Below are 23,136 nucleotides of genomic sequence, written 5' to 3' on the forward strand. Positions count from 1 at the left end.
CTGTAACGGATTTGAGCTCCTCATACAGCTTTGTGGTAATCTGATGAGACATTTCCACCATAATGTGTAAGACAGTGTGTTTGTTTGTGTGTTTTTATGTACATTTTTACTTTATGCTTGAAAGCTGTTATATTCTAATTCATAATGGTTTGTCTGCATGAAGCTTATTGGTCTTTATCCAATTACATCAGCTAGTGTGCATCTCATCAGTGTTTTTTTTACTTTTAAGTGTTTGACCCCATATCTATCTAGACTGAAATAAGGAGCAGGTTAGGAAATTCATTTTACTGTTGAAAGGCCAATAATAGTAGTATTCAGATATTATATGACATTTTCTTAATATTATCATATCATCTTTTAAAGTCAAGCACATGTGTTTGTGTAAAAAAAACCTGAAAGAGAAAACAATTTATCTGTTAACACACATCATACAGGAACAATGCTTATCCTGAGGATGTTAACGGCATCAGATCCGTGTGTCAGAGTATCACCATGAGTGTTAGCCAAAGGGCGATTCCCGCTCTGTACATTCTCACTTTTTGCTCACTGTATCCAGGCAACAGCTCCAAATATTGATCAGTGTGTCTGATCGGAGGAATATTGATGGATCTGGTGCTTCATATCACATGACGTCTTCCACATAGTTTTATTTATATGTTGGTATCCAGGAAACGTGCAGAGGAAAACATTTCTTTGTGTGTGTGTGTGTGTGCGTGTGTGTGTGTGTGTGTGTGTGTGTGTGAGTGTGAAGTGTCATTGCCACACTGTTTCCTGTGCCAACTTCCCCCAGTATTTTCTGTGTTTTGCGCCAGACTTTGTGTCTGCGTATTGTCTGTGAAATGCTATTCATTGATGATACTGTCCTGATGAAAAGCCCTTATGATGTCATTGGGTTTAAAGTGTAGAGCACATTTCTGGCTAAAATATTCAAATTGTCGCAACTCAGTATCAAAATGTTTCGTCCAGTTTCCAACCTGGAAACCTGAAGGGAAGAAGCAAAGATTCATATTGTAGTTATTTACGTGATATTTAACATTCTGTGCTTGTCTTAGTCCTTCCCCTAAATTATGATGCTTTTTGTGCAATTTATTTGATGGGTCAGTATAAGTAGTGTCATCAAATGTGTGACGCAACATAAACCTACTTTCATCTAGCAGTTTCTAGTTCAGGAATTACAAGTGGGATGGTTCTGGTACAATTAGTTTGTGATATTCAGCTAATGATGGAGCTTGTAACGTTTGCCATTGATGAGAAACAAAGGAGGGATGATGATGTTGGTGGTGGTAATTTAGCAGTTTTAGAGTCATCATGTGCTGTTTACCTTGGGCTTACTCTAGCAACAGATGGCAGGTAGCTGCTAGCTAGTAGGAAGTGTGTTGTTGTGCCTATAAGATCTATCTGCTTTACAATATCTTGATCATCACTTGGCTATGGATTGGAATTTGTCCATTTATGTGAAGAAAATAAACTGTGCATGTGTTGTGCAGTTAAGAACCGGGATGGGCACTCACACTTAGCACTCATGTGAGTTTGATGAGGGAATCAACTCAGTGCAGAGGCAGGTGTGTGTGACTGATTATCCCTGATTAAAACCAGGTGTGTGAAGTCTATTTGTGCCCTTGGGTTCCAGTGCTCTGGGCTGACTCATTATCCCACCATCAGAGGTAGTGAGAGGTTCAGTCGGTCTTTTGCGCTTGTTGTGTAGGGGTGTGCGAGTCTGTAGAAGCAACACAAGAACCTGTCTACCTGAAATGCTCACCAGTTCCCTTTTTTAGTTTGTTGGTGCTGGGTAGGTTTTTGCAAAACCTTTTGTGTTTCTCTTTAAGGCAGGCCTGGTGAGATTGTGTTCTAGTAGGGTTTCCTTGGTTTCCCTGAGCGTGAGCTGCTCTGTATGATGTACTTTCCCCTTATCTAAGTGTTTTATCATGAATGGTGCTTTTTTTTATTTTTTAAAATAGTATTCATTATTTTCTCCTATACAACAGGAGGTGGATTTTTGTTGTTTTCCCCTGACATTCTTCAGACACCCCTAGGCCCATCAATCATGATAAAAACAGGAATAGGCAGATGTAATGGTTTTTGATACAGTAACTGCATGCCAGGAAAAGAAGCCTCTAACGTTCGACTTTGTAGGAATATATACACGGAATAACTTCGGTTTTTACAAGCCTTGAAGTGCTGAAAGGAAATGACACACATCCACACATTGTTCACATTCAGTTTTTGTTTTTTTGGGAGCGTCTCTAGGTGATGTGATTCTCTGTCTCATGAGGAGTGTCCTATCCAGAGTAATGTAAACACTATGTCATGGTGAATGATGTGTGTGTGTGTGTGTGTCTGTGAGTAAAGCTGCTGTAATATATCCAGACAAAATTGCTTCATTCTCCTAAGAACTAACCGAGGAGCAGAGAACACAAACCTCAGGGAAAATCCATCATGATAATCCCCCATACATTTTTCCTATCTTTAAGTGCCCCTAGTTTTTTCACACCTGGCTTAGTATTATCAGTCTCCCTCATATTTCATATTTGTACCACTGATAAAACAAGTCACTTCCCAAAACCTCAGCCTGTTAGTATGTGTTCATGTGGAGATATAGTTTTTGTAACTTCCCAAAATGTGCCCCATGAGTTTGTTTCATCACATGTGGTTGACTGCTGTGCAAGCATGTTTAGTTCATACGTCATGGTTATTTCTTCATTTCTTAACTGCTACTTTCTTATGATGGAGAGGGAGACAGCAGATGGACGATTGACTACATTGTTTTATCCTGATATAATTATTTTCAGCATTATAGGTTCTATATGTAACTTTTTAAATGTATAAATCGTTTTTTATTGCCCATTAATAAGCAAATGGTTAAATGATGTGAATAAGTAGATGTTCACTGTCTATCTGGGTTGCCTGTATAAAATTTTTACCTGGGTCGGTTTTTCGGCAAAAGCTCCAGGATGTGATGTTATATGCGCGTTCTCGACGTCCTCCTCACTCTGCTCCGCTTAGGACCCTGACACACCAAGCAGACGGCAGAGAACTAGTGGCGATGAAGGCCACCTGTGGCGTCGGCTTTGCCTTTTGTCTTGGTAAAAAAGTTGCACTAGAACACACTGCAAAGACTGCAGCCGACGGCCAACCACCACGTATGTTCTGCGCATGCGTGAGAGGCAATAACTCTCCATGCCAGCAGGCGGCGGTAGTATGTAATCGTCATTCCAAAAAGGGGAAAAGGACGAGGAAGAACACGGATAAATAAACAGTTTTTGACACGAGAAGACAATTTCCTCACCGCTGTTGCTCAACACTCGTAATATAGGTACTTCTAATCGAGAATAATGTCTGATAAAAAGTTGAAAATGGCACTGGCGTTGTCAGCCCTTGGTCTTTTATGAATGGAACAAGAATAGAAGAGGCACTTCCGTATTTCTTCTCGTGCACTGGCTCTCCTGTTTCGCTTAGCTGAACAGCCGATCAGAGGGATTCATACCCCCAACCACGATGGCTCGATTCAACATGTGGAATCGACCAAAAAAAAGGCAACTGGGGCAGACTGGTAGCGACGGAGCTGGACACACTGCAAAAACTAGGGCGTCGACCGCTCACCGACGGACTGACGGTCTCCTTGGTGTGTCAGGGCCTTTACAGAGATCAACAGTGGTGCCTGCAGAGACTGTGGTTCTAATATGGAATCTGTTCAAATAAACGACCGGCCTCTAGCACAACAAAGACTCCTTCACAGACTTTCACATGTGTATGTACACTTACCTCCTCTGTAAACATTCTGCTGGTAAATATCCAGTGTTTCACGGCCGATGATGATTTACTGCCTGCAGTGTCACTACAAACGCATTATTTATGAAAGTTACATATAGCTCCCTTAAATAGGAAGAGGAACAAAATAAAACTGCTAATTTTAGTTGATTAGGGCCAATAGGTTTCTAGCTTGCATCTTAACCAAGCACAATGTCATTTTACGGTTAATATATTAGAGTTTAAATTTTTTACAATGGGACCAGTGTAATGGACAAAATATCAACTCAATCTTCTTCTGTCCCTCATGGTCTTCATCAGTGATCTGCAGTCATATATATTGGTTGGCTTGGCTTCCTATGACCTAAGCTTAAGTTACCATGAAGTCAGTTTAATTTGCTTAAACGACCTTGAGGTGTAGTTGAAAGCTGGTGAGAAAACCTTGAGCTGAGAGTTTTTGTACCAATAATTGTGGTTGCATTGTGTACTGATTTTGGAAGGTTGTATAGGTGTTAGTGGTAAAAAAAAAATAAGGCAACTATTTTTCTCCAACATACAAGCTCAGATAGGAAAGCTCAAATGCTGTAGTATTTGACTTTGTATGACTTTTGTCCAAGTCGTAAGATCCATCCACCCATCAACCAATTCATCCACCTACCAATCCTTTCATCCATCCACCCATCAACCCATCCATCCATCCATCCATCCACCCACCTATCCATTCATCCAATGGTTTAATGCTTATATAGCTGATGTCTGATGGTAGCTTACTTGGTGCTCAGGGATCATACTTATGAAATACTATCTTGACAGAGCCAGATGTCCGTCTATGTTTTCTCATCAGATACTCTTTCAAGTATCTGATCAAATCAAACAAGAGCTATGGTTAGCATTTCAATACATACTGTAGATGCCAGTATAAATGTTAAAGTTGCTGAATGCCTACTGTACTGTTTGTCTATGAAGCAATAGGAAACGTGTCAATTCCTGGCTCACAGTAAATGTCAACTAGGAAGTGTTGCTGTTGTCAGATGGTAGCCAATGGGTAATCAAAAATTGTGTTTTATCCTGAAATAGAGTGATACATTCAGGATTCACTTCTCATCGTGTTATCACATTCTGATCAAATGAAAAGCAGTAAAATGATATTCATTTGTTGAATTTGCATGACTTAATACCTGAAACACAGCAGTAAGAAATGGTAACAATTTAGCTTTTGATCCCAGGCATGATGTCAGAGGAAAATAGCAGACATGTGAGTGCATTGAATAGTGTCCATTTATGCAGTTTGTTCCTCTGCTCCCTCTCTTCTCATTTCCTTTCCTTTTCTCTCCTCTCCTTTCCTTTCCTCTCCTCTCTATATTTTATGAAGCTTATTTTCATAAGAAGGAATTCTGCTGCTCTCTGCACTGCTAGTGTCACTGTGGTATGTATTCCTGGGAGGGAAGCCAAGGCAAAACACACATACGCCATATCCATTCCTTTCCTTTCAATAACCAAATTCACCATACACACACACACATCTCGCTAACCACTTCATTTTCTGCCCACCTGTATAAACATAGCCGTGTGTACATGTGCACATGTGTGAGTGCTTCCTCACAGAGAGGCCTATTGTCCTCCAGGCTGAGATGTGTGTGCTGTGTCATGAAATGGCTCAGCAGCCACAAGCCCACTGCTGGTTTTAGAGTAAAACTAAAACACTGGACCTAAAATAACATGTCCTCTGACAAGAAGCAGCTGAGCTACAATACTGCACACCTCAGCACTAAGGGCTTTGGAGTTCAAACAATCAGGACATAGGTCACAATGTCCTGAAAGACGTGGCAGACAGAAAATATTGTCCCGGGTTTGAAAATGAGAATAATATTTGAGTTTGCTTTGAGAAGAAAATAAGCAGCCTAACTATAGCCAAAAACTTTTTTTTTTTTGGATTAGACTTGTATTCCATGTGCAATATTGAAATTGTATTTATTTACAAAAATAAAAGTAAGACCACTCTTTCAAAGGTAATACATATTCATTAGTGCTGTCAAATGATTACAAATGTTAATCCTGATTAATCGCTAAATTTCAATAGTTTATCTTGATTAATCACATTTTTAATCCCAAGTTTGAAATTCATTGTCACATTTAGAAATTAAAAAATCGTTAGGCTTTTATTTTGAAATGTATTACTGTCTTTATCAGAGTATTTTACTTGTTGTTGGAATTTAACCCTGCTTTTATTTTGAAATAAAGTAAGGATCTACTGGTTATGGCTTAACCACTCGCTATGGATCAAACACTAAATAAAAACAGTTATAAGGAATGGTAAAAAAGTGAAATGTTGTCATGAGGTGGATATTACTTTTGACTCAACAATTGAGCTGTCTAGAAGTTGTTTTTTAAGTAAAATGAGACACTCAGTGATTCAGCAAAGTTGTTCTTTGCCAACACCACAGAGAGACGCAGAGGCTAATCCACGGTCCGCCTAAAGGGACAAAATAGTATGTGATTAATCATGATTACAATAATTAATGCAATACATTTCCGACCTTAATTCATTGTGATTAACTGGTTAACGCTGACAGCCCTGATGTTCATACATACTCATGGATAGCTGAAAGGTGTCAGACAGCATGATTAACAGCACGCTGCAGAATCAGCCCTTGTTCACATTTTCCACAGCAAAGATTAGCAGTAAGTGATACACTTGTCTAAACGTTCTCATGTATAGTACAAGATCAGCAAAACAATAGGACGTACCAGTTTGCCAAAATCGACAGAAAATCAAAGTTCCTCACAGGAGCTTTAAGGAATTGCGCAATTTTTTCAACAAAATGATAAATTAACCTAGTTTTAATCGGGTGTTCAACATCTGAGGTCATTTATCACATTGTATTGAAACAACAAAGATGAGTGGTGATGAATTATCTTTTTTTAAATATAATGTATTGATCATAGCAGCCTAGAACAGAATATTGACGATGACAATGACGCAAAGTTCTTTGAATTTTTTATGCATCACATACGGACCTCATCAGGAGACAGATACAAGACTAAGTAGTATGGTGGCCAAAACAGGCATTACTTTACAAACTCTTAAATCAGTATTAGAAGTCTTAAACCACTTTTAACCAGATCATTGCCAGATGTCAGTTACACTTAACTAACACTGGAAAATCAAATCACATGTATGATAAAGGTTGACATGATTTATATTCAGTAAACTTAAAATATCAGTCTCTCATCATCGGAGGGTGGAAATGAAAATATGTTTGGCCTCAAACACAGTGATGTCTTCATAATGATGTGTATGTCACACATCTGTTCCCAATCAAACACACTGACATAGTGCTAATTTATTTTCATACCATATTAAGAAAAGGACATAAAAACAGGAAGTGTGAAGTCTAAAAGGAGAAGCGTGTACTGAGTGTGAGCATGAACAGGAAGCGTGCAAGGAACATGTATGGGCCGGCCTGTTGTGAAAGGTCTGCTTTAATAATACAAACAGATGTGAAACTGTCTGAAGGGACTTTCTTCTTCTGCCCAACACCCTCTTGTAACTAAACCAACTGCTAGAGATGATTGATTATATTCATTCTGCCCATTAGACATACAAATTATACCTATTAATCTACTATATTTACCCCGACTTATGTTTTAATTTGGGCCTTGGAATGGGTTGACAGGAGAGGTACTACAGAAAGACTGGAGGAGAAATGTGGAGTAGATGTTATGAATCAGCCTTAATCATGTTTGAACACATAACAAGCAAGACTGCTCCTCAACAAGTTTAGGAAGATTAAGGTCAGCAAAATATTTTCAGACAGATAAATGTAAAAGCACAATATGGACAGATTTTTGAGAGTAAAGAAAAGAATAACGAACAAGATCAAGCCGAAGTCATGCTTGACAAAGATGTTAAAAATCTGCTGAATCTTAGGTACATAGTTTAAAGGGATACTTCACCCGTTGAAACATGAATCTGTATTGACATTGGGTCATGTATGTAGTCGAAATGTGAAATAAATTGGCCGAGAAAAGGCAGAAAGTGTCTTTTTGGCTCATGTGGATGAAAGACACCAAATCCCAGAATGCACAGCACCGCAGGCCACTCCCACTAAGGTCCTCGATTTCAGAATCAGAATCAGAAATACTTTATTAATCCCAGAGGGAAATTCAATTGTTGCAGTTTCTCCAAAATATACACTATAGCAGTATCATCATCAAGACCACCTCTTCAAGCGTAATCGGGCACAGTACCCAGGTACAGGCCCGGGTCCCTAATGTGATCGTTTCGTACCAACAATTACACAAACATACCTTAATGTTCCATCGTCCAAAAACACTCTATCAGTGATTGTTTGATTAATGTCTGAATACGTTCATTATGAGATGTTGGGTTGGGTCAAATAATTTAAATCTCTGTGGGGTGCTTGATAGCCTAGAAGGTAGCCCCATACAGAATCTGTAGTCCTCGTCACAGCGACCTTGGGTTGGAATCTGACCTTGGCCCTTTGCTGTATGTGGTCTCCAACTCTCTCCTCCCAACATCTCATGTCGCTCTTCAGCTGTCCTGACGTAAAAAAAAATGGCCCAAACTAACACCTAAAAAGAAATTAAAACTGGCTGTTGTCAAGCTATGAACCTACTCCTGTTTTTGTTTTTCATGCGCCACAGCCCATTGGTCCTGTTTCCGCTTTTCAGAGCAGTTTGTGAATGCTCATCTAGATTCACTTCTTGTTCTCTGAGGTAGGAACGTCAGTGAATAAAAATATATGTAATAGCAATTCACATGAACGACTACTTCTTTTGGTTTTCAGGTTGGCAGTTTAGTTTTTATATTCTGTCATAGACTGCTTTTCAGAAGTCCAATTCGGCTGAAAAAGCTCCTCTGTCAAGACTTGAATGTACAGAACATCGATTCATAAATACTTTGTACTTTAAATTAAAGGGATGTTTTAGGGTTTGAATATGTAGGAGGCCTTTCTGGGTTTAGCAGGGGGTTTTCAAGACTCTATGAAAGGTGTTCCTGTGAATCGGAAATAGACCACTTTGCAATGAATTCCTCCTGGTATATAGTTGCTGCCAAATCGTAGCAGTGAAAGTAAAAGAGGAGAGAAAGGAAGAGTGTAGTGAAAGGAAAGGAGAAGTGGTTAGGAAGGCTAAGGAGGGGGGAGTTCAGGTTTTTGTTTTTTTTGCCTTCTCCCTCACACTTGCCCAACTTTACTCCCCCCTCCCCCCTCCGCCCCCTCCCCCTGTTCCCTGTGTTTGCGTCAAAGCACTCAGGGCTGGCGCAGGAGGGAAGTTGGAGAAAAAGAGGGCAGGAGGAGGCGGAGGAGGAGGAGTAGAGTGAGTTCTGTGGCTGCGGAATGTGGTAGGGAGAGAGAACATGTCTATAAAAGGAGAGCACTTCCACTCTGTTGCTGTGATGTCACTGCCCAAATATTTCCCTTTTCCTTCCCCATCCAGAGTCTGTCTTACTGACGCTGCTGTTTCTCACTAATTTCTACGCCTCTCTCCTCCTCCCCTTCTAGCTAAATAAGAGTGTAACTATGCAGGTTAGCAGTAAGAGGTGTGTTTGTCTTGGTGCATGGACGGGAAAACAGATTCATCTAAAGATTGCCATGTCTAGAAGGCTTTAGCCTCTTATTAACTACAACATTCTGCTGTGTTACTAAAATTAGTAAAACCAATAAAGTACTTCCTGCCCATTTCAGCCTGCTCGTAAACTGCAGAGTTACAGGAGAAGCTTAGCAACCTCTCCTATTGAGTTGACTGATAGGTCTTCTGATTAACAAGTAAGGGTGAGCGAAGCAGAGATACTGCTAAATGACCATACTCAAAGCTTTCGTAACATGACCAGACCTCATTTATTTCCTATCTCTTCAAATGATGCATGTTGACATTACTTGACAACCACAGACAAACAGAGCTATTACAATAGACTGCAAGTTTGCGGCTATTGTGAAAACTGCAGCACATGGGCCGCTACTTCAATCGCTAACAGCAAAGTATTTGCCAGAACTTCACTTAGATGATGTTCACTTATATTTAGTTGAGAATCCCTCCCTTTACACTGCTGCAGGATCAAAGTCTACAAGTACGGAGAACTTAATGTATTTCCAAAGTGGCTGGTCTGATAATGCTTCCAATTAAGAAGTGAAGGGCAAGAAATTCATCATCAAAGCATGAGTAAGTGCTAATTAGCTAACATGAGCTAGTTAACGTTACCTATCGTTAGTATCAGGATCACTTTCAGCCAGTGTTCTGGGGCAGTATAAAGGACCTTAAAGGCAGTCATATTATGCTCATTAACAAAGTATTGTATGATGCAAATGGGTTATAATGCAATATGCTTTTGTTCCCTACATGACAGCGGAGCGTCTATTAGCATTAATTCACAATCTCTTCCTCTCTGGGTTTTCTTTCTCTGATTAAATCCTGTAAAAGCGCATCCCGAGCGTCTCTCCTTGTCGGTTAGTGCATTCAATGAAGAAATACAGCTGATGTAAACACGTTGGTGACAACTGAGCCTGGTTACTTCTCTGTAGCGTAAAGCGGTAGGTAGCTGGGCGTTTACAAAATGTGTGTCGCTCGTGAATGCTGTGAATTCACACGGCAGCATCACTGCTAAGATCATGCTCAGGTTGGGAACTGGAGTGTTTTAGACCAAAAGTCATAGGGGGTATTGAAAACATCATTATCGTTGCACTCCTTCTCAACTGACCAGCCCCTAAAAGACAATAACAGCAGCTGTGTTGTAGTAACTAGGTAGAAGTTGACTGCTAGGATTAATGTTTGGTACTGTTACACTATACAATAGTAAAGGTGAAATTGCAATCTAATATTATGCTGATATTCACTGACAATATTAAACTGAGTATCTTAACAACCTTCCTTGCTAATGAAATGTCAGCTTCATAGCAAATGTGAAATTAGCAAGGAAGCTAACCTGAGCTAGGAAGTTTGCTAACATCAGCTGTTCGGTTGTTTATTTATCGCAAGGCTTTAAAATAATATTTGCTTGTGCACTACAATTACACAACTTTCCAACCTATAATGCAATATCAAACAAGAGCTGCTCCCTCTGAGTCTGACATTGGAGCAACATGTCCTGAATAGATAAGAGCTTGGTGAAAAACAGGATGCTATTTCATTTTTTTTTTTAAATGTTTGAAGGATAAACAGACAATTATAATTTCCTTCTGAATGTGACTCAGTCTATAGTTAAAGATGACTCTCCCAAATCTCAAACTTTACTCAGTTATTCACATGTAGCATCATCCTCTATTAAACCATACAGTTCTGTGCCCTATTTTTTTGTACCACTTGTTTTATCCAATGATTGTGAATCATTGTGTGGTGAATCAAGAAATCTACAACCTGTGTTAGTCATCGCCATGGAAAAGTCATAACATCTTGAACAGTAGAGGGCAGTAATGCAACATTATATCAGACAACTAATCACTTTAACTGCTGTTAAAATGTATTTTAAATGAGTAACTTCAGACTTTGTCGCTAAAGGATAACTAACCATAGTTTACACATTTAGAAAAGTTTACGTTTTAACAATTTTCAACTTCAGATATACAGCTTCTTCTTGACCTACTTATTAATACTAATACTAACTTCCTTACCTTGTTAATTGTTTTGCATTGAAACATTAATATACATGCCTTGTATGTCTCGCCCTTCCTGGCAAAAAAACCTGACTCTGATTTGATTAAAATTTACTGTATAGTTGGCATACTTTTTTTTTGAGGCCACTCAAGGAAACTCCAAGATAAAGTGCAGGTTTGTTGGGGAGTTCATGGGAAGAAACCCCAATTACCTATCTGTATGGATTGTTTGGTGCGTTACACTCGCTGGGTTTTGTCTTTTCCAAGAAAAAAAAGAGGCAGTGCTTTCCAATGACCTAGTTAATAAAAAGAGAAGTTATATAACGTACTCCGTCACTCTCTGAATGCTTGACGAAGGTTTGAGGTTGAAAGATTTCTCAACCATAAAGCTTAATCTGCAGGTTATGACAGGGAGGGGGGGGGGGGTAGTAGCTGTTAAAATATCAAACCTGAAACCTGGCTGTGCTTGAGTACACACACAGAAGCACGCACACATGTACACACTCAGAAGCACATTTCCTCAGGTAGGAATGTGGCCGTGTGTTGCTTCTGGATGATCTTTTCAATCTCAGATGCCGATTGCTTCAGGTTGAGAAGTTCCAAAGGAACAGGCCTGACCAGATCAAAACAGATTAGAGACTCCACCCCGTACCTGGAAGAAAAAAAACAACAACAATTTAGCACTTTCTATGAAAACTTGAACAAACTGTCCAGAGCAATTGCTAAAGTTTCACCATTTATAATGTTATTTTAATCCTTCAAACCCTTCTCTCTTGTGTCCCCCGACAACAAACTCTCTGCTGTTCTCCTTTTATTACAGTTATAACATGAATGCCTCTTTTGTCCTGTGAATCTGCTGCTTAAGTAAGTCAATATCTCTCAGTCTCTTTCTCACCTTTACACGACATAATATGTAATAGCTTTAATGGATCTCCACCCAGGTTTGAACTTTAACTCTTATGTGTGTGTGTGTTTTTTTCTCTCTCTCTTTCTTTCTCTCTCTCTCTCTCTCTCTCTCTCTCTGTGTGTCTGTGTGTGTGTGTGTTTCTGTTCCCGTGTTGTGTGCACAGTGGTCAGGATCAGGTGACCAGGGTAAAGAGAGTTTTGACAGCAGGAGCTTTGTGGTTGATCATTAACAGTTCCACAGACAGAGCTGCTAATGTTAGGCCTGGGTTTAGAAGGACCTGTTGCAGAGGGTTGTTCAGGGGGTTTAGGTGATATGGAGCAAAAGATATGTCATAATTAGCAATAATTTACTATTTGACTACAGTGATGTGAATAACCATAAAGGTTTGTCTTACATGTGTACTTGATTTGATTTTCATTATGTTCAGTGCAAAAAAATCCACTATGAATGTTCATATAAATTCAACAACACAGGCATAATAATCCACCTGTATTTATAGACGGTGTTTTTTCATGTTCGAGCGGCACAGTTTGGTGAACTTACACCAGTCTGTTCTCATGAGACGTACTAGGAAGTTAATATTTGTGCACACACATAAACACACACTGGTCCCTTCGTTTTGTCTTCGCTGTTTACTCTTTGTGGTCATTGTCCATCACCATAGCAACACATCCTGCCATTGGTCCGAAGGGGAACAAGAGCTCATGACACAATGAACAGCAGAAGTAGTACCCACAGCTGAGGTTTGTTGAGCGTCTAAAGTCGAGTACTTTAGTAACCCTGACAGCTGGGCTGCTCTTTTATTTGGACTCATGATACTAAAGTTAAGATTATATTGTATTATATATTGACATATGTATGCCTACTTAACTGACTTATACTTACAAAAGAAGGAAATACTGTTATACCACATCTTTATGTGACCTCTGTGTGGGGTTCTCGTCTATTCTCATGGTTAGGAGCAAAACGAAGCGAATGAAGAGATAACTGATCACATGATAACTATCAGCTCAGACTGTACCTGGATATCGTCTGTCATAAAGTATAATCTGCATGTGGAGACAGAGCTATTAAACAAGGTGACTTCTGGTGCTGTATGATAAGGGAGACGTGAAACATGTGGGGGGTAGGTAGATCACTGTCACTTGTGGTTAACAGAATCACACATGAAATAAAACTTGTTATGAAAGTCATAAAATAAGTTTGTACACTAGTTGTATCCACTCTTCATTATCGCCTACAAAGCCCTCCATAACCTGGCCCCGCCCCCTGTCTGAGCTCCTCCACTGTCACACTCCCACCCGCACTCTCAGGTCTGCTGACACACTGAAAATAATACTGATGCCTCTACATGACCTCCAACGCAGACGAGACCATCAGTGAGAAGATTGACTATTTCTATGTAGTAACTTTTAATGCCTGTTACCATGGCCACAGTCTGGATTTACAGCCTGCTTCTATAGCCTTTGCTTACATTTTTTCACATAAAGGATTCACAGAAAGTAGAACAAATAACTATTTAAATTAAAAGGATGATTTGGCTTATTCATTTACAGGATAGGATCAGCAAAGATAAACGAATAGCCTTGTCCAAAGGGGTCTCCAAAGTCCACATTAAACTAAAGGTCCTCACAGGAGCTTTACCATTTTTTTTTTTCGTATTCAGAGGCATCAAGTGGTACTACAAACATATCATTACATTGCGTTACAGGTCACATGGATGCAGAATTACATCCAATAATGGCAGTATGTAGTAAACTGGAGAGCACACTCTTGTTTATTTGAGCTTTTCAGTCAGTAAGTGTCACATATCCACTTTTAAACAGTCCTGTGGTTCGGCCACCATCTGTCCTCACCACAGATGAACCACACCAGAGTTTGAGTGGAGGTGGATCCAGACCAATGACAGTGTTAAAATCAGTCCAAATAAAACAGACCTAAAAGGCACAATACAAGAGTTTTCGACTCGACCCAAAGAGTAAAGTTATAAAAACAAATACCCGCAATGTGTAACGTTATAGATCAAGAGGCAGTAAGGCAAGTAAATTTGAATCTGCTATTTTGTAAAACTGAACCATGTCTATTCCTTTGGCTCTGCAGTTCTTGTAAATAAGTCGAGACAAGTTCCTTGGAAATCCGTCATATTGATCTCTAGAAACTTCACTTTCCAAACATAAAACTACCGAAAAACAGATTTAAAAACGTGTTGCATATCATTGACCCTTTTAAGGTTCAATCAAATTAACTTAAAACATATTTTAAAGCAATGCACTGATACGCATTACAATGTCGTAGGTTTCAGAAAAATAGGACAAACAGTCTGCCAAGCTTTAAACAAGTGCCTTTTGTGTGCGTCTGTTTCTCAGACAGTCTTTACTGGGAAGTATTTCCTTCTTTTTTATTTTCTCTGTCCAGATTGCAGCCTTGCTTCAGAATCCAGTGCTTTGACAGCACAGGGCGGAGGCTGCGGTGGCGGGTTGCTCAACCCCAAGATCACACTGGGAGTATAGAGAGGAAATTGCAAAAGGGTATTTTCATGAACTTCTGCTTAACTTGTAAATGTGCCTTGCACAATCCCATGCCCAGAATGTTTCTATCAACAAGGTTTTGAACGTTGCAGATTCAGCTCAGGATGCAGAGCTGGGAAATAATCAAATCAGTCATAAGCAAAAGTGTATTACCAAAGGCAAATTCATCCACAATATTGTGAAACCTTCAGCACTAATTATAGCTCTGCACCTTTTTCTATAAGATCAGCATGATACATATAGGTTTTAGTTTCCCCCCCTATTCTTCCCCAAACTAACCCTGATGTGTTGGACGATGACAGTCTATTTGAGTCATAAACAGGGAGTCATTTGAAAACAGAACAAGACATTTCTTGATGCTCTTAATTCTGGGATTCAATGATACTTTTCCCAGTTGATTAAGATCAGACATCTTATTTTACAGAATTCTCTCGCCCTGCTACAAGGGTGACTCGTTAAAATTAAACCACAACTGGTATCTGAAATTCAGCCTTCGCATGTGCAGCTGCACTAACAGAACTCAGCCATACAAATCTTAATTCTCTTCATTAGTTATTGGTCTACTCCCCCACTGGCTCCTTCTTACTTCACAGCTAGAACTGATAAGAAGACAAATAAATGTCTGGAGGTTTCAGCGGTGCAAAAGCCTGCTGACTCATAGCTTGTTTAGTGGGTTAGTTCGAGTTGGGGACCTGATATGTAAAATATGTTCTCTGCAACCTTATTCAAACTTTTCTTAAGTCATCTTCATAAGCGATTTGTCAGCGCAGCCTTTACCTGCATGGGATTGTAAAGCTGTCTGATAATGTGTTCGTGAGATGATCTAAACGCTGTCGTCTATGCTCTGCTGTATACACAACAAATACACTGTGTGCCACAAAACACACACACAAAAACAGAGGTCCACATGCAATAGTCTATTCTCGTCAGCTACCTGTATACAGTAAGTAACCTGTTGTAATAGAGGGTATTTAAAATGTATTTAAAATTGCAAAAAAAATCTTCTGAGCTTACATAAGTGAGGCCAAGACCATATGGAGAAAATACAACCAGGCATATGGTACGTTGTCCTGATTCATGCAGAACTTCAACAAAGCTTTATGCAAAATCACTTAAGTACACATCTATTTTCATCTAAGTTTTTTAAAGAAAGAGTTGCTGTATTTGGCGTATTGTTGACTATATAAACCCATCAGTCAGTTTTGGAAGATGGCAGTTCACCAATGAGTTTGGTTCTGTTGAGGTTTCTGCCTCAAAGGAAGGTGGTGTATTCATGTTGGGTCTCTAGAAATAATATAACAATGAGTACAGAATAGACTGCTCTTTGTGTAAGGGTGTAAAGTGTTTCTTTGTGATTTGGCGCTCTGTATATAAAAAAACGATAGATTAGTTTAATGGAATGCTTGTATAATAAAACTCCACATTCACAAAATACGATTCAAATAATATTCCTTTAGCTGTAACCTTACCTCAGCTTGTAGAAAACGTTTAAACTCTAAGGATGAATGAGTAACTGAACTGTTCTTGTGAAGTAAAACGTTTGTGTAAGTGGTAAAATATTAAACTCTGAAGGGGTTTGAACTGAGCAAGATAAGCAAACATGTAGTTGTCACTGATTAACACATGAGCCAAAGACACCAGCATACATTCATTTCTTTATTCAGAAATTTATTTTGTCCCTTGCAGGCAATTAAAAATATAAGATTCTCTTTTTTTTACTGCTTTTTTTTTTCCTCACATTGATATTTCACAGACGTTGAAATATTCCTCCATAAATAAAGTACAAAATACATTTTGTTTTTTTCCTTTAAACACAAATAAATATCATAATAAATATATTAGTTTAAGTTAAACATCACAAGGCAACCAATAACCGAAAGGAATACTGCGGTGATAAAAGTCCCTGAACCAGGTTGTCAAACGAATAGGGGACGATAAAAGATGGGGTGCAAATTATGAAGTAGCCATGATAACAGAATCTTTTACCGAAACTAAAACTTATGAAGCACACTTTGATCTTTCAGCATTCTGCATCTAACACATACATACCTGCACCCCAGGTCTTTGAAAGATGACATTTATGCCCAAACACACAGACTCACATGCACACACACGTGCACACACGTACACACACACACACACACACACACACGCACGCAGAGCAGAGTGAAGTATGAAGCTTTGGTTTGAATGCTACTGGGAGATTTAACAGTTTCTCCCTTTTCAATTAGCTGTAAAGTGCATATCACAGATATAATGGCATCAATGACACATATCAGGTCTCACTGTGTAAGGCTACTGAATCAAACATACTGTCTGTAGCACCAAGAGTAAATATCCCATCAGGCACAGAGAATATTTAAAGGCACATGAATTAATCATTTCACTAAAGATAAAGCCATTTTGATCACTACAGATTTAAGTACAAACCAGGCTTTTTACTGGTAGTGGCAAGATCTGCAGAGAAGTTATTTTTTACTGGAAGACCATATACAAAGGTCTTATAAGCTACATATTATTACGTATAAAAATAGAGTCTGATAAGGATTGGATACTAAAATCATCTCAGTATGTGTAGTTTTTCCAAGGTGAGGTCCATTTTTTACAAAGATAAATTAAGAACTTTAAGTGTTATTGTGTCGTCAAAATTGGACTTGTCCTGATCAGTTCTGTTTCTGTAGAAAGTCCAGAGAAACAGACACGCTTCACAGAGTGCCAGTTCTCTTCTGTTGTTTTTCCCTTTGGTTCCATTTAGTCGGACAGGGACAGGCGCTCGAACACAGTGAGCCTCTTGGTGGCAGATCCATCGAATGTTGGAGACTCGCTTCCACTTGAGCCTCCGCTGCTGCTGCTGCTGTAGCTGTCCTCCAGGGAGTCCTCAGAGGAGAAGCGCTGGAGTCCAGCCGGCTTCACAAACCCTCCGGGACCAGGAAACATCTTGCCGCTGCTCTCTTGGTGGAGGTGCCCGTCCTCCATGTTGGCAAAGACTTTGCTGTTGTTGCTGTTAAAGTTATTCCCATGGCCGCACACGCAGCGTGAGGCCTTTGGCTCAAGGATGTGGGGAATGTTGTGGATGTCTCCGGTGCTGGCCCGGGTTGGATGCTTGCCAAAGTGGAATGCTGCGGCATCCCGCGGCAGGGAGTCCCCAAACACAGGGGAGAGCAGATCAGCAGGAGGTGGCGAAACAGAGGGAGCACGGCTGAACCCGAGGTTGGGATCATTGAAGGACGAGGGGAATGATGGAGGAGGTGAGTTGCGTGAAGAACCCAGGAAACCGGCAAAGCTCACACTCTGACGCAGCTGGTGGCGGGTTCCAGTGGGCTGCTGCTGGTTCTGGTATTTGGCAGATTGTAATGGACCACCGCTGATGGACCCCTCGTGGATAAAGTGGCAGCGGGAGCCGTAGGGGCAGTAGCCAAAGTTGTAGAAGGTTCTGCAAGGCTCTGTCTTGTATTTAGGGTGGCGGTAGAGTCCTCGCAGCTCAGGCTCACCATGGGCAAACTGGCATTTACTGCCATATTTGCAGCTGCCAGTCTCTTGGAAGCCGCGACACAGCTCAGTCTTGTAACGATTAGGGGAAACCATCTGGGGAATCAAGGGAGGGAGGACAGATGAGGGAGGAAAACCAGGCGGTGGAGCCACCGTAGTAGTAGCAAGGCCTGAATTAAAAGCCTCCAGGTTCTTCAGTTGTCCAAAGGAGGCGAGCAGGCTGCTGCTGGACTCGGTTAGGCTCATGGAGCGGTCAGGCCTAAAGGAGGGCTGCTGCTTCGGTCTGGAAACAGGGCCCTGGCTCCAGATGTTGGTGGACCAGAAAGAGCCGCCGTTGTCAGCATTGTTAACATGCTCTGTGCTCAAGCTGAGGTCTGAGGTGGCAGGAGGGGAGGGCGGGGAGAAGAAGGAGGCAGACCGGTTCAGCCGACTGTGGCCTGGTGCTTTGGGTTGAGTCTGCTGCGGCACCACGGAGTCTTCCCGTGCCGGATTCAGAAAGTTCTGTAACAGATGATTGACAAGTTCAAGATCCAGGCATTGTCTTTTCAACTCATTTCGAAGCAATGTACTGTAGGTTAAATATTCATCCTCAAAATGTACTACTAATCCTCATCTCTGCATTAAATCTCACAAAAGAGGGTCTCAATTCCAGGAAAAATAACTTTTTACGAGAGCAGGTTCATAATTTAGATTTAGATTTTTCTGTAAGAATGAACTGAGACAAACATGTCAAAATACTGCCATTAAGTAGTCTTCAAAGAGAAGTCAAATAATTAGTTTTACAAGCGTATTCTACCATTTGCATGCAATTCCCCCAACATCTAAGAATCTAAAAGTGTAAAGCTCTTGATTTTGACTGCTTTTCTGTCCCTCGTGAAAATATCCAGCTGGTGGAAGATTGGAATTCAAGAAGCAAACAACCCAGTGCTGACTGCCTCTCTTATCACGTTATCTCTTCAGAGTAAAAAGTTCCTCTGTGAATACAATCAGTTCAAAGGAATAAACTGTCAAACCGACGATTTATAGAGAAATAAACTGAGCAGGAATAAACAAAAAATGAAGAAATAAACACATCGAGAAGGCAGTTAGAGAGCTTATCCAATCCAACTCTCTGAAGTCCTTTTTTTTTTTTCCAAAACAAAGTAGATTCCATATTCTCTGACTCACCTTTGTAAAAATGTCGTCAAGCATTTCGGACATGCTGTACCCCTTAGGCCAGAAGAAGAAGATTCAGCTTTGATCCACGGTGTTCTGTTTAATACCTGCTTCCAGACTTAAGTCAAGTTGCCTCTCTACTCTCTTGCCTCAGTTTTATAGCCGTCTCATGTGCCTTGAGCCCCTCCCTGGGTGGGTGGAGGAGGAGTTTCCACTTGCTATGTTCCCGGATGACCCTGCCTCCCTCCACCTCAGGTTTCATGGTGAGCTCAGAGGAGGGAGGGGAGTAAAACAACAACAAAAAAAAAAGGGGGGGGGGGGGAAGAAAACTGTAAATTTAGCGAGCTGTGTGAAATTTTTCAGTTTCGTAGGCATGTGAAAGCAAAGTGCCTTATTTACAAAGCTCTCATGCAGGCTCTTTATTCAAGCCCACAGCAGTCTACACTTGTTGTTCCTATGTTTTTTTCTTCCTCTGTACATGTGTTCACTCCTATGAATGATGAGTGGCTTTCTGTACAGAGTGATAAATCATTCCAGCACTGTGAAATTTTTCCAGCATCCAAAGCACCCAGATGTGAAGTGGCAGAGACAGCTGTTTGTCGAGAGCTCCCCACTGATCCTTTTCATCCCACACTTACCAGTAAAAGCTGAGATTGCCACTAGGAAAAACACCTAAACACATAAACATTGTCATATATTTACAGTATATACATTCCTGTGAGTAATAGTGGGGTTTCAGGAAGTATTAAATCATTTTGTCCCTGATAGCAGTCTGTACATTTCCAGTTTCATACCTACAGAGAGGACATGTATGTATGTATTTACCAGAATACATACAGATACATTTCCCTTATAGTTAACTCTGGGTTTTTGTTTTCATACCACACCAGCCTCAATGTTCCACCAATGAAGTACCAAAACAACAACCCGAGAAGAATTGATAATGAGGAAGAAGAAACTGTTGGGCTTAAAGATAAATGACCTGAAAAATATGTTATTACATTAAAGTAGTACACTTTGTTTTTTTGTAAGATTGCTGTAGCACAAATAACATACAAACTAAGATAAGAAAATAAAAAACTGGGGCACAAATAAATGCATAGAACACTAAAAGTAACTGAAAAAACTATTTCTAACTTTAAAACTTTTCAAATGAACTTTTTACTGATTTAGTTAAGGAAACACCAATTTTATTTTGAAGGGCCACATTGGAAATGAGGCTTTCATTTTCTTATCTATAAAAATAAACTGATGTTAAAACCAGAAGAAATTTGTTGGTGGTTGATTTTTTTTTTTTTGCCAGCTTGTATTTGGGCTGATCATCTCAGCAGTTAAATGTGTTGTTTTCTTTCTCAGAGGAATCCAGAGCAGCGTGACAGCTGTTCCCCCCACAAGAACAAATTACAGTATCTGTGTGTGTGTGTGTGTGTGTGTGTGTATCCAGGGTTATGTGATCCTGTGTTTCTTTGTAGGGCACAACTGTATACACACTCATTAAGATTTTGTTCCTACACTCACCAACATTAAGTTGGGTGAGTGTAGGAACATTTCTTGTGGCCTTTAAACACACTTAATGCAAATTAAGGCAATTACACATCTTATAATACATAAACAGAGCAGAGCTGTGTTTCTGACTTTTTCAGACAAAATCTGCATATCTGAGCGTACTTGAGATTCATTTAGAGCTTGACAAAAAACAACATCATGAGGTTTAAAAAAACCCACTTTTTATAGTTGATGATGTCCTTTAACCTTGTGAAGCCTCAGTAAATGACAAATCTAAAAGCGCAACTTGTTTATGTGAGTTTCTGTTCGATGCTGATTTTAGTTAATTTGGAGACTGCACTATTTTTTGCACTGTTTCTGCTGCATGTGTCACCCACGCACATGACTCACACTCTATCCTGGCAATGACGGCGCACACGTTCAAATTAAAGTTGTGCAAGTGTAGAAAAGTCAGCGCAATATTGATTACTAAGAGGTAACACGTGACAGTGGTAAACAGAAGGAGGGTGCCATCAAAATTGAGGCCAAAACACTGAATACACAAGGGTGTAAAAGGGCGTTTTCACACCGTGTGAGGAACATAGTAATCTTTAATAATTTAATTTGTTTAATTATTTTAATTTGTCTCCTTTAAATGTTTCACCTCAGATCCCGGAAATGCGACCCAGTCATCGGGACTCCAAAGAACAATGTTGCAAGCTCTCTTTGACGTCCTTCCTCAACATTCATGTTGTCAAAGTTAATATTCAAAGTTAAAATGTTCTCCTATGCAGAAGTAGTTAGTTCCACCCACACCGTTAAATTATAAATCCATGAAGAAGTATCTCGATACGGCAGGTCATCCAGCTGCTTCATTAATTCTATAAAAACATTTTGTGAGGTCATCCTCTGTTTTAAAACTAAAGTAATTTTACATTTTGTTTTTCAGCCTTTATTTTAAAGATAGGACTGAGGAGAGAGTCAGAAATTGGGGAATGACATGCCAGAAAATAGCCACAGGTCGGATTCAAACCTGGGCCGTGGTGGGCTCACCAACCACTATGGCTACCGGTGCCCGAAATTAATGAACATTAATCAGTAAAAAGTTTCACAAGACAACAAGAAACTGTACAGATAAAACAATATTAAAAAAAAAAGAAACTCAGACTCTTATGATGGCCAAATTTAATGAATGGTCTTTAATGATCTCTTGAAAAAAAGTTCACATGAATTATAAAGATGGAATTTACGTCCAAAGCCTACATAAATATTCTTCTTTAAGATACATCAAATCATTCTGTATTACTCTTTAATAACATGACACATGTATGCTCTTTCTATTATCACCTATTACTTTCCAAACTGTGTCCCCAAATCTCATCCCTAAATGACATTATAGGATACTAAGTTTATTTGTTCTTGAAATGACCATGACATAATATGACCTTCTGTCTGTGAAATACACCTTTATAAGGCTACTTGATTGTAAACATTTTCTCTTTAATAAAGAAGCCTCCAGAAAAAAAAGAGCCACCAAGCCAAACAGGCCGCTCATATTTAGCTATTAATAACTTCAGCTGAACATATAAAGCACTGGACACTTGGGGGAACTCACTTTATGAGAGTGTGGACATAATTTCTAAACTTCCATCAGATCAATTCAGCACTGTCAACCAGTTTAGCACAAAGGTAAGGAGAGCAACTAGGTGCAGTGTCATATGTGTTTAGTGTCTATCGTTGTGAGTCTGCATGTGTTGTGTGTTGTGGTTACCTCTGCTCTGCTTGTTTCTGTTCTGCTCCTGCCTGGGTTGTATGGAAAGTAACACGGAAAGGGAGGGGCACACAAAACACACACACACACACACACACATGCTTACACAGACATAGCCTACAGGAGCATTCCTGCTGACAGTTACTTCAAGAGATGTTGTGTTTTTTTAATGTTTTTTTTTTCTACATTTGGTGACTAAGTGAGTGAGTGCTCAGTGCCAAGTTTTCCACTGGGGTTTTTTTCTTAAGTGACATACCAGCGTACATGCCGCTTTCAAACATGTTCAAACATGCATTGCTTCGTCATAGATGCTTTTAACCTCTTGCTGCAAGTATGAGCAGAATGTGGGAAAATCTCTCCTGTGAGAATTAAGGGAATACTACAAACTAGAACTAATCCATATTCAAAAAGAATGAAAAGCCGTTGCAGGTGTTTTTTTTTTTT

General features: G+C 39.8%; 1 protein-coding gene across 1 annotated transcript; it reads right to left on the bottom strand.

Annotated features, from left to right (window-relative positions):
- Nucleotides 1-16,435: 16,435 nt before the first annotated feature.
- Nucleotides 16,436-19,602, bottom strand: zgc:162730 (uncharacterized protein LOC564559 homolog). Its single transcript, XM_061046425.1, has 2 exons — nucleotides 19,449-19,602; nucleotides 16,436-18,782 (listed from the first exon to the last, which is right to left on the bottom strand). Exons 1-2 carry the CDS (start codon nucleotides 19,479-19,481, stop codon nucleotides 17,544-17,546), a joined length of 1,272 nt encoding a protein of 423 aa, XP_060902408.1. The 5' UTR covers nucleotides 19,482-19,602; the 3' UTR covers nucleotides 16,436-17,543.
- Between the last annotated feature and the right edge of the window lie 3,534 nt (nucleotides 19,603-23,136).

Source organism: Labrus mixtus, chromosome 9 (genome assembly GCF_963584025.1).
Source record: "Labrus mixtus chromosome 9, fLabMix1.1, whole genome shotgun sequence".
Classification (NCBI taxonomy): domain Eukaryota; kingdom Metazoa; phylum Chordata; class Actinopteri; order Labriformes; family Labridae; genus Labrus; species Labrus mixtus.

What these genes read in the sequence shown, in the direction of transcription:
- zgc:162730 (XM_061046425.1), bottom strand. Translation starts at nt 19,481, where the DNA reads ATGTCCGAAATGCTTGACGACATTTTTACAAAG. An exon ending in TTGACGACATTTTTACAAAG is followed by an intron (nt 18,783 to 19,448) that starts GTGAGTCAGAGA and finishes CATCTGTTACAG; the next exon opens with AACTTTCTGAATCCGGCACG.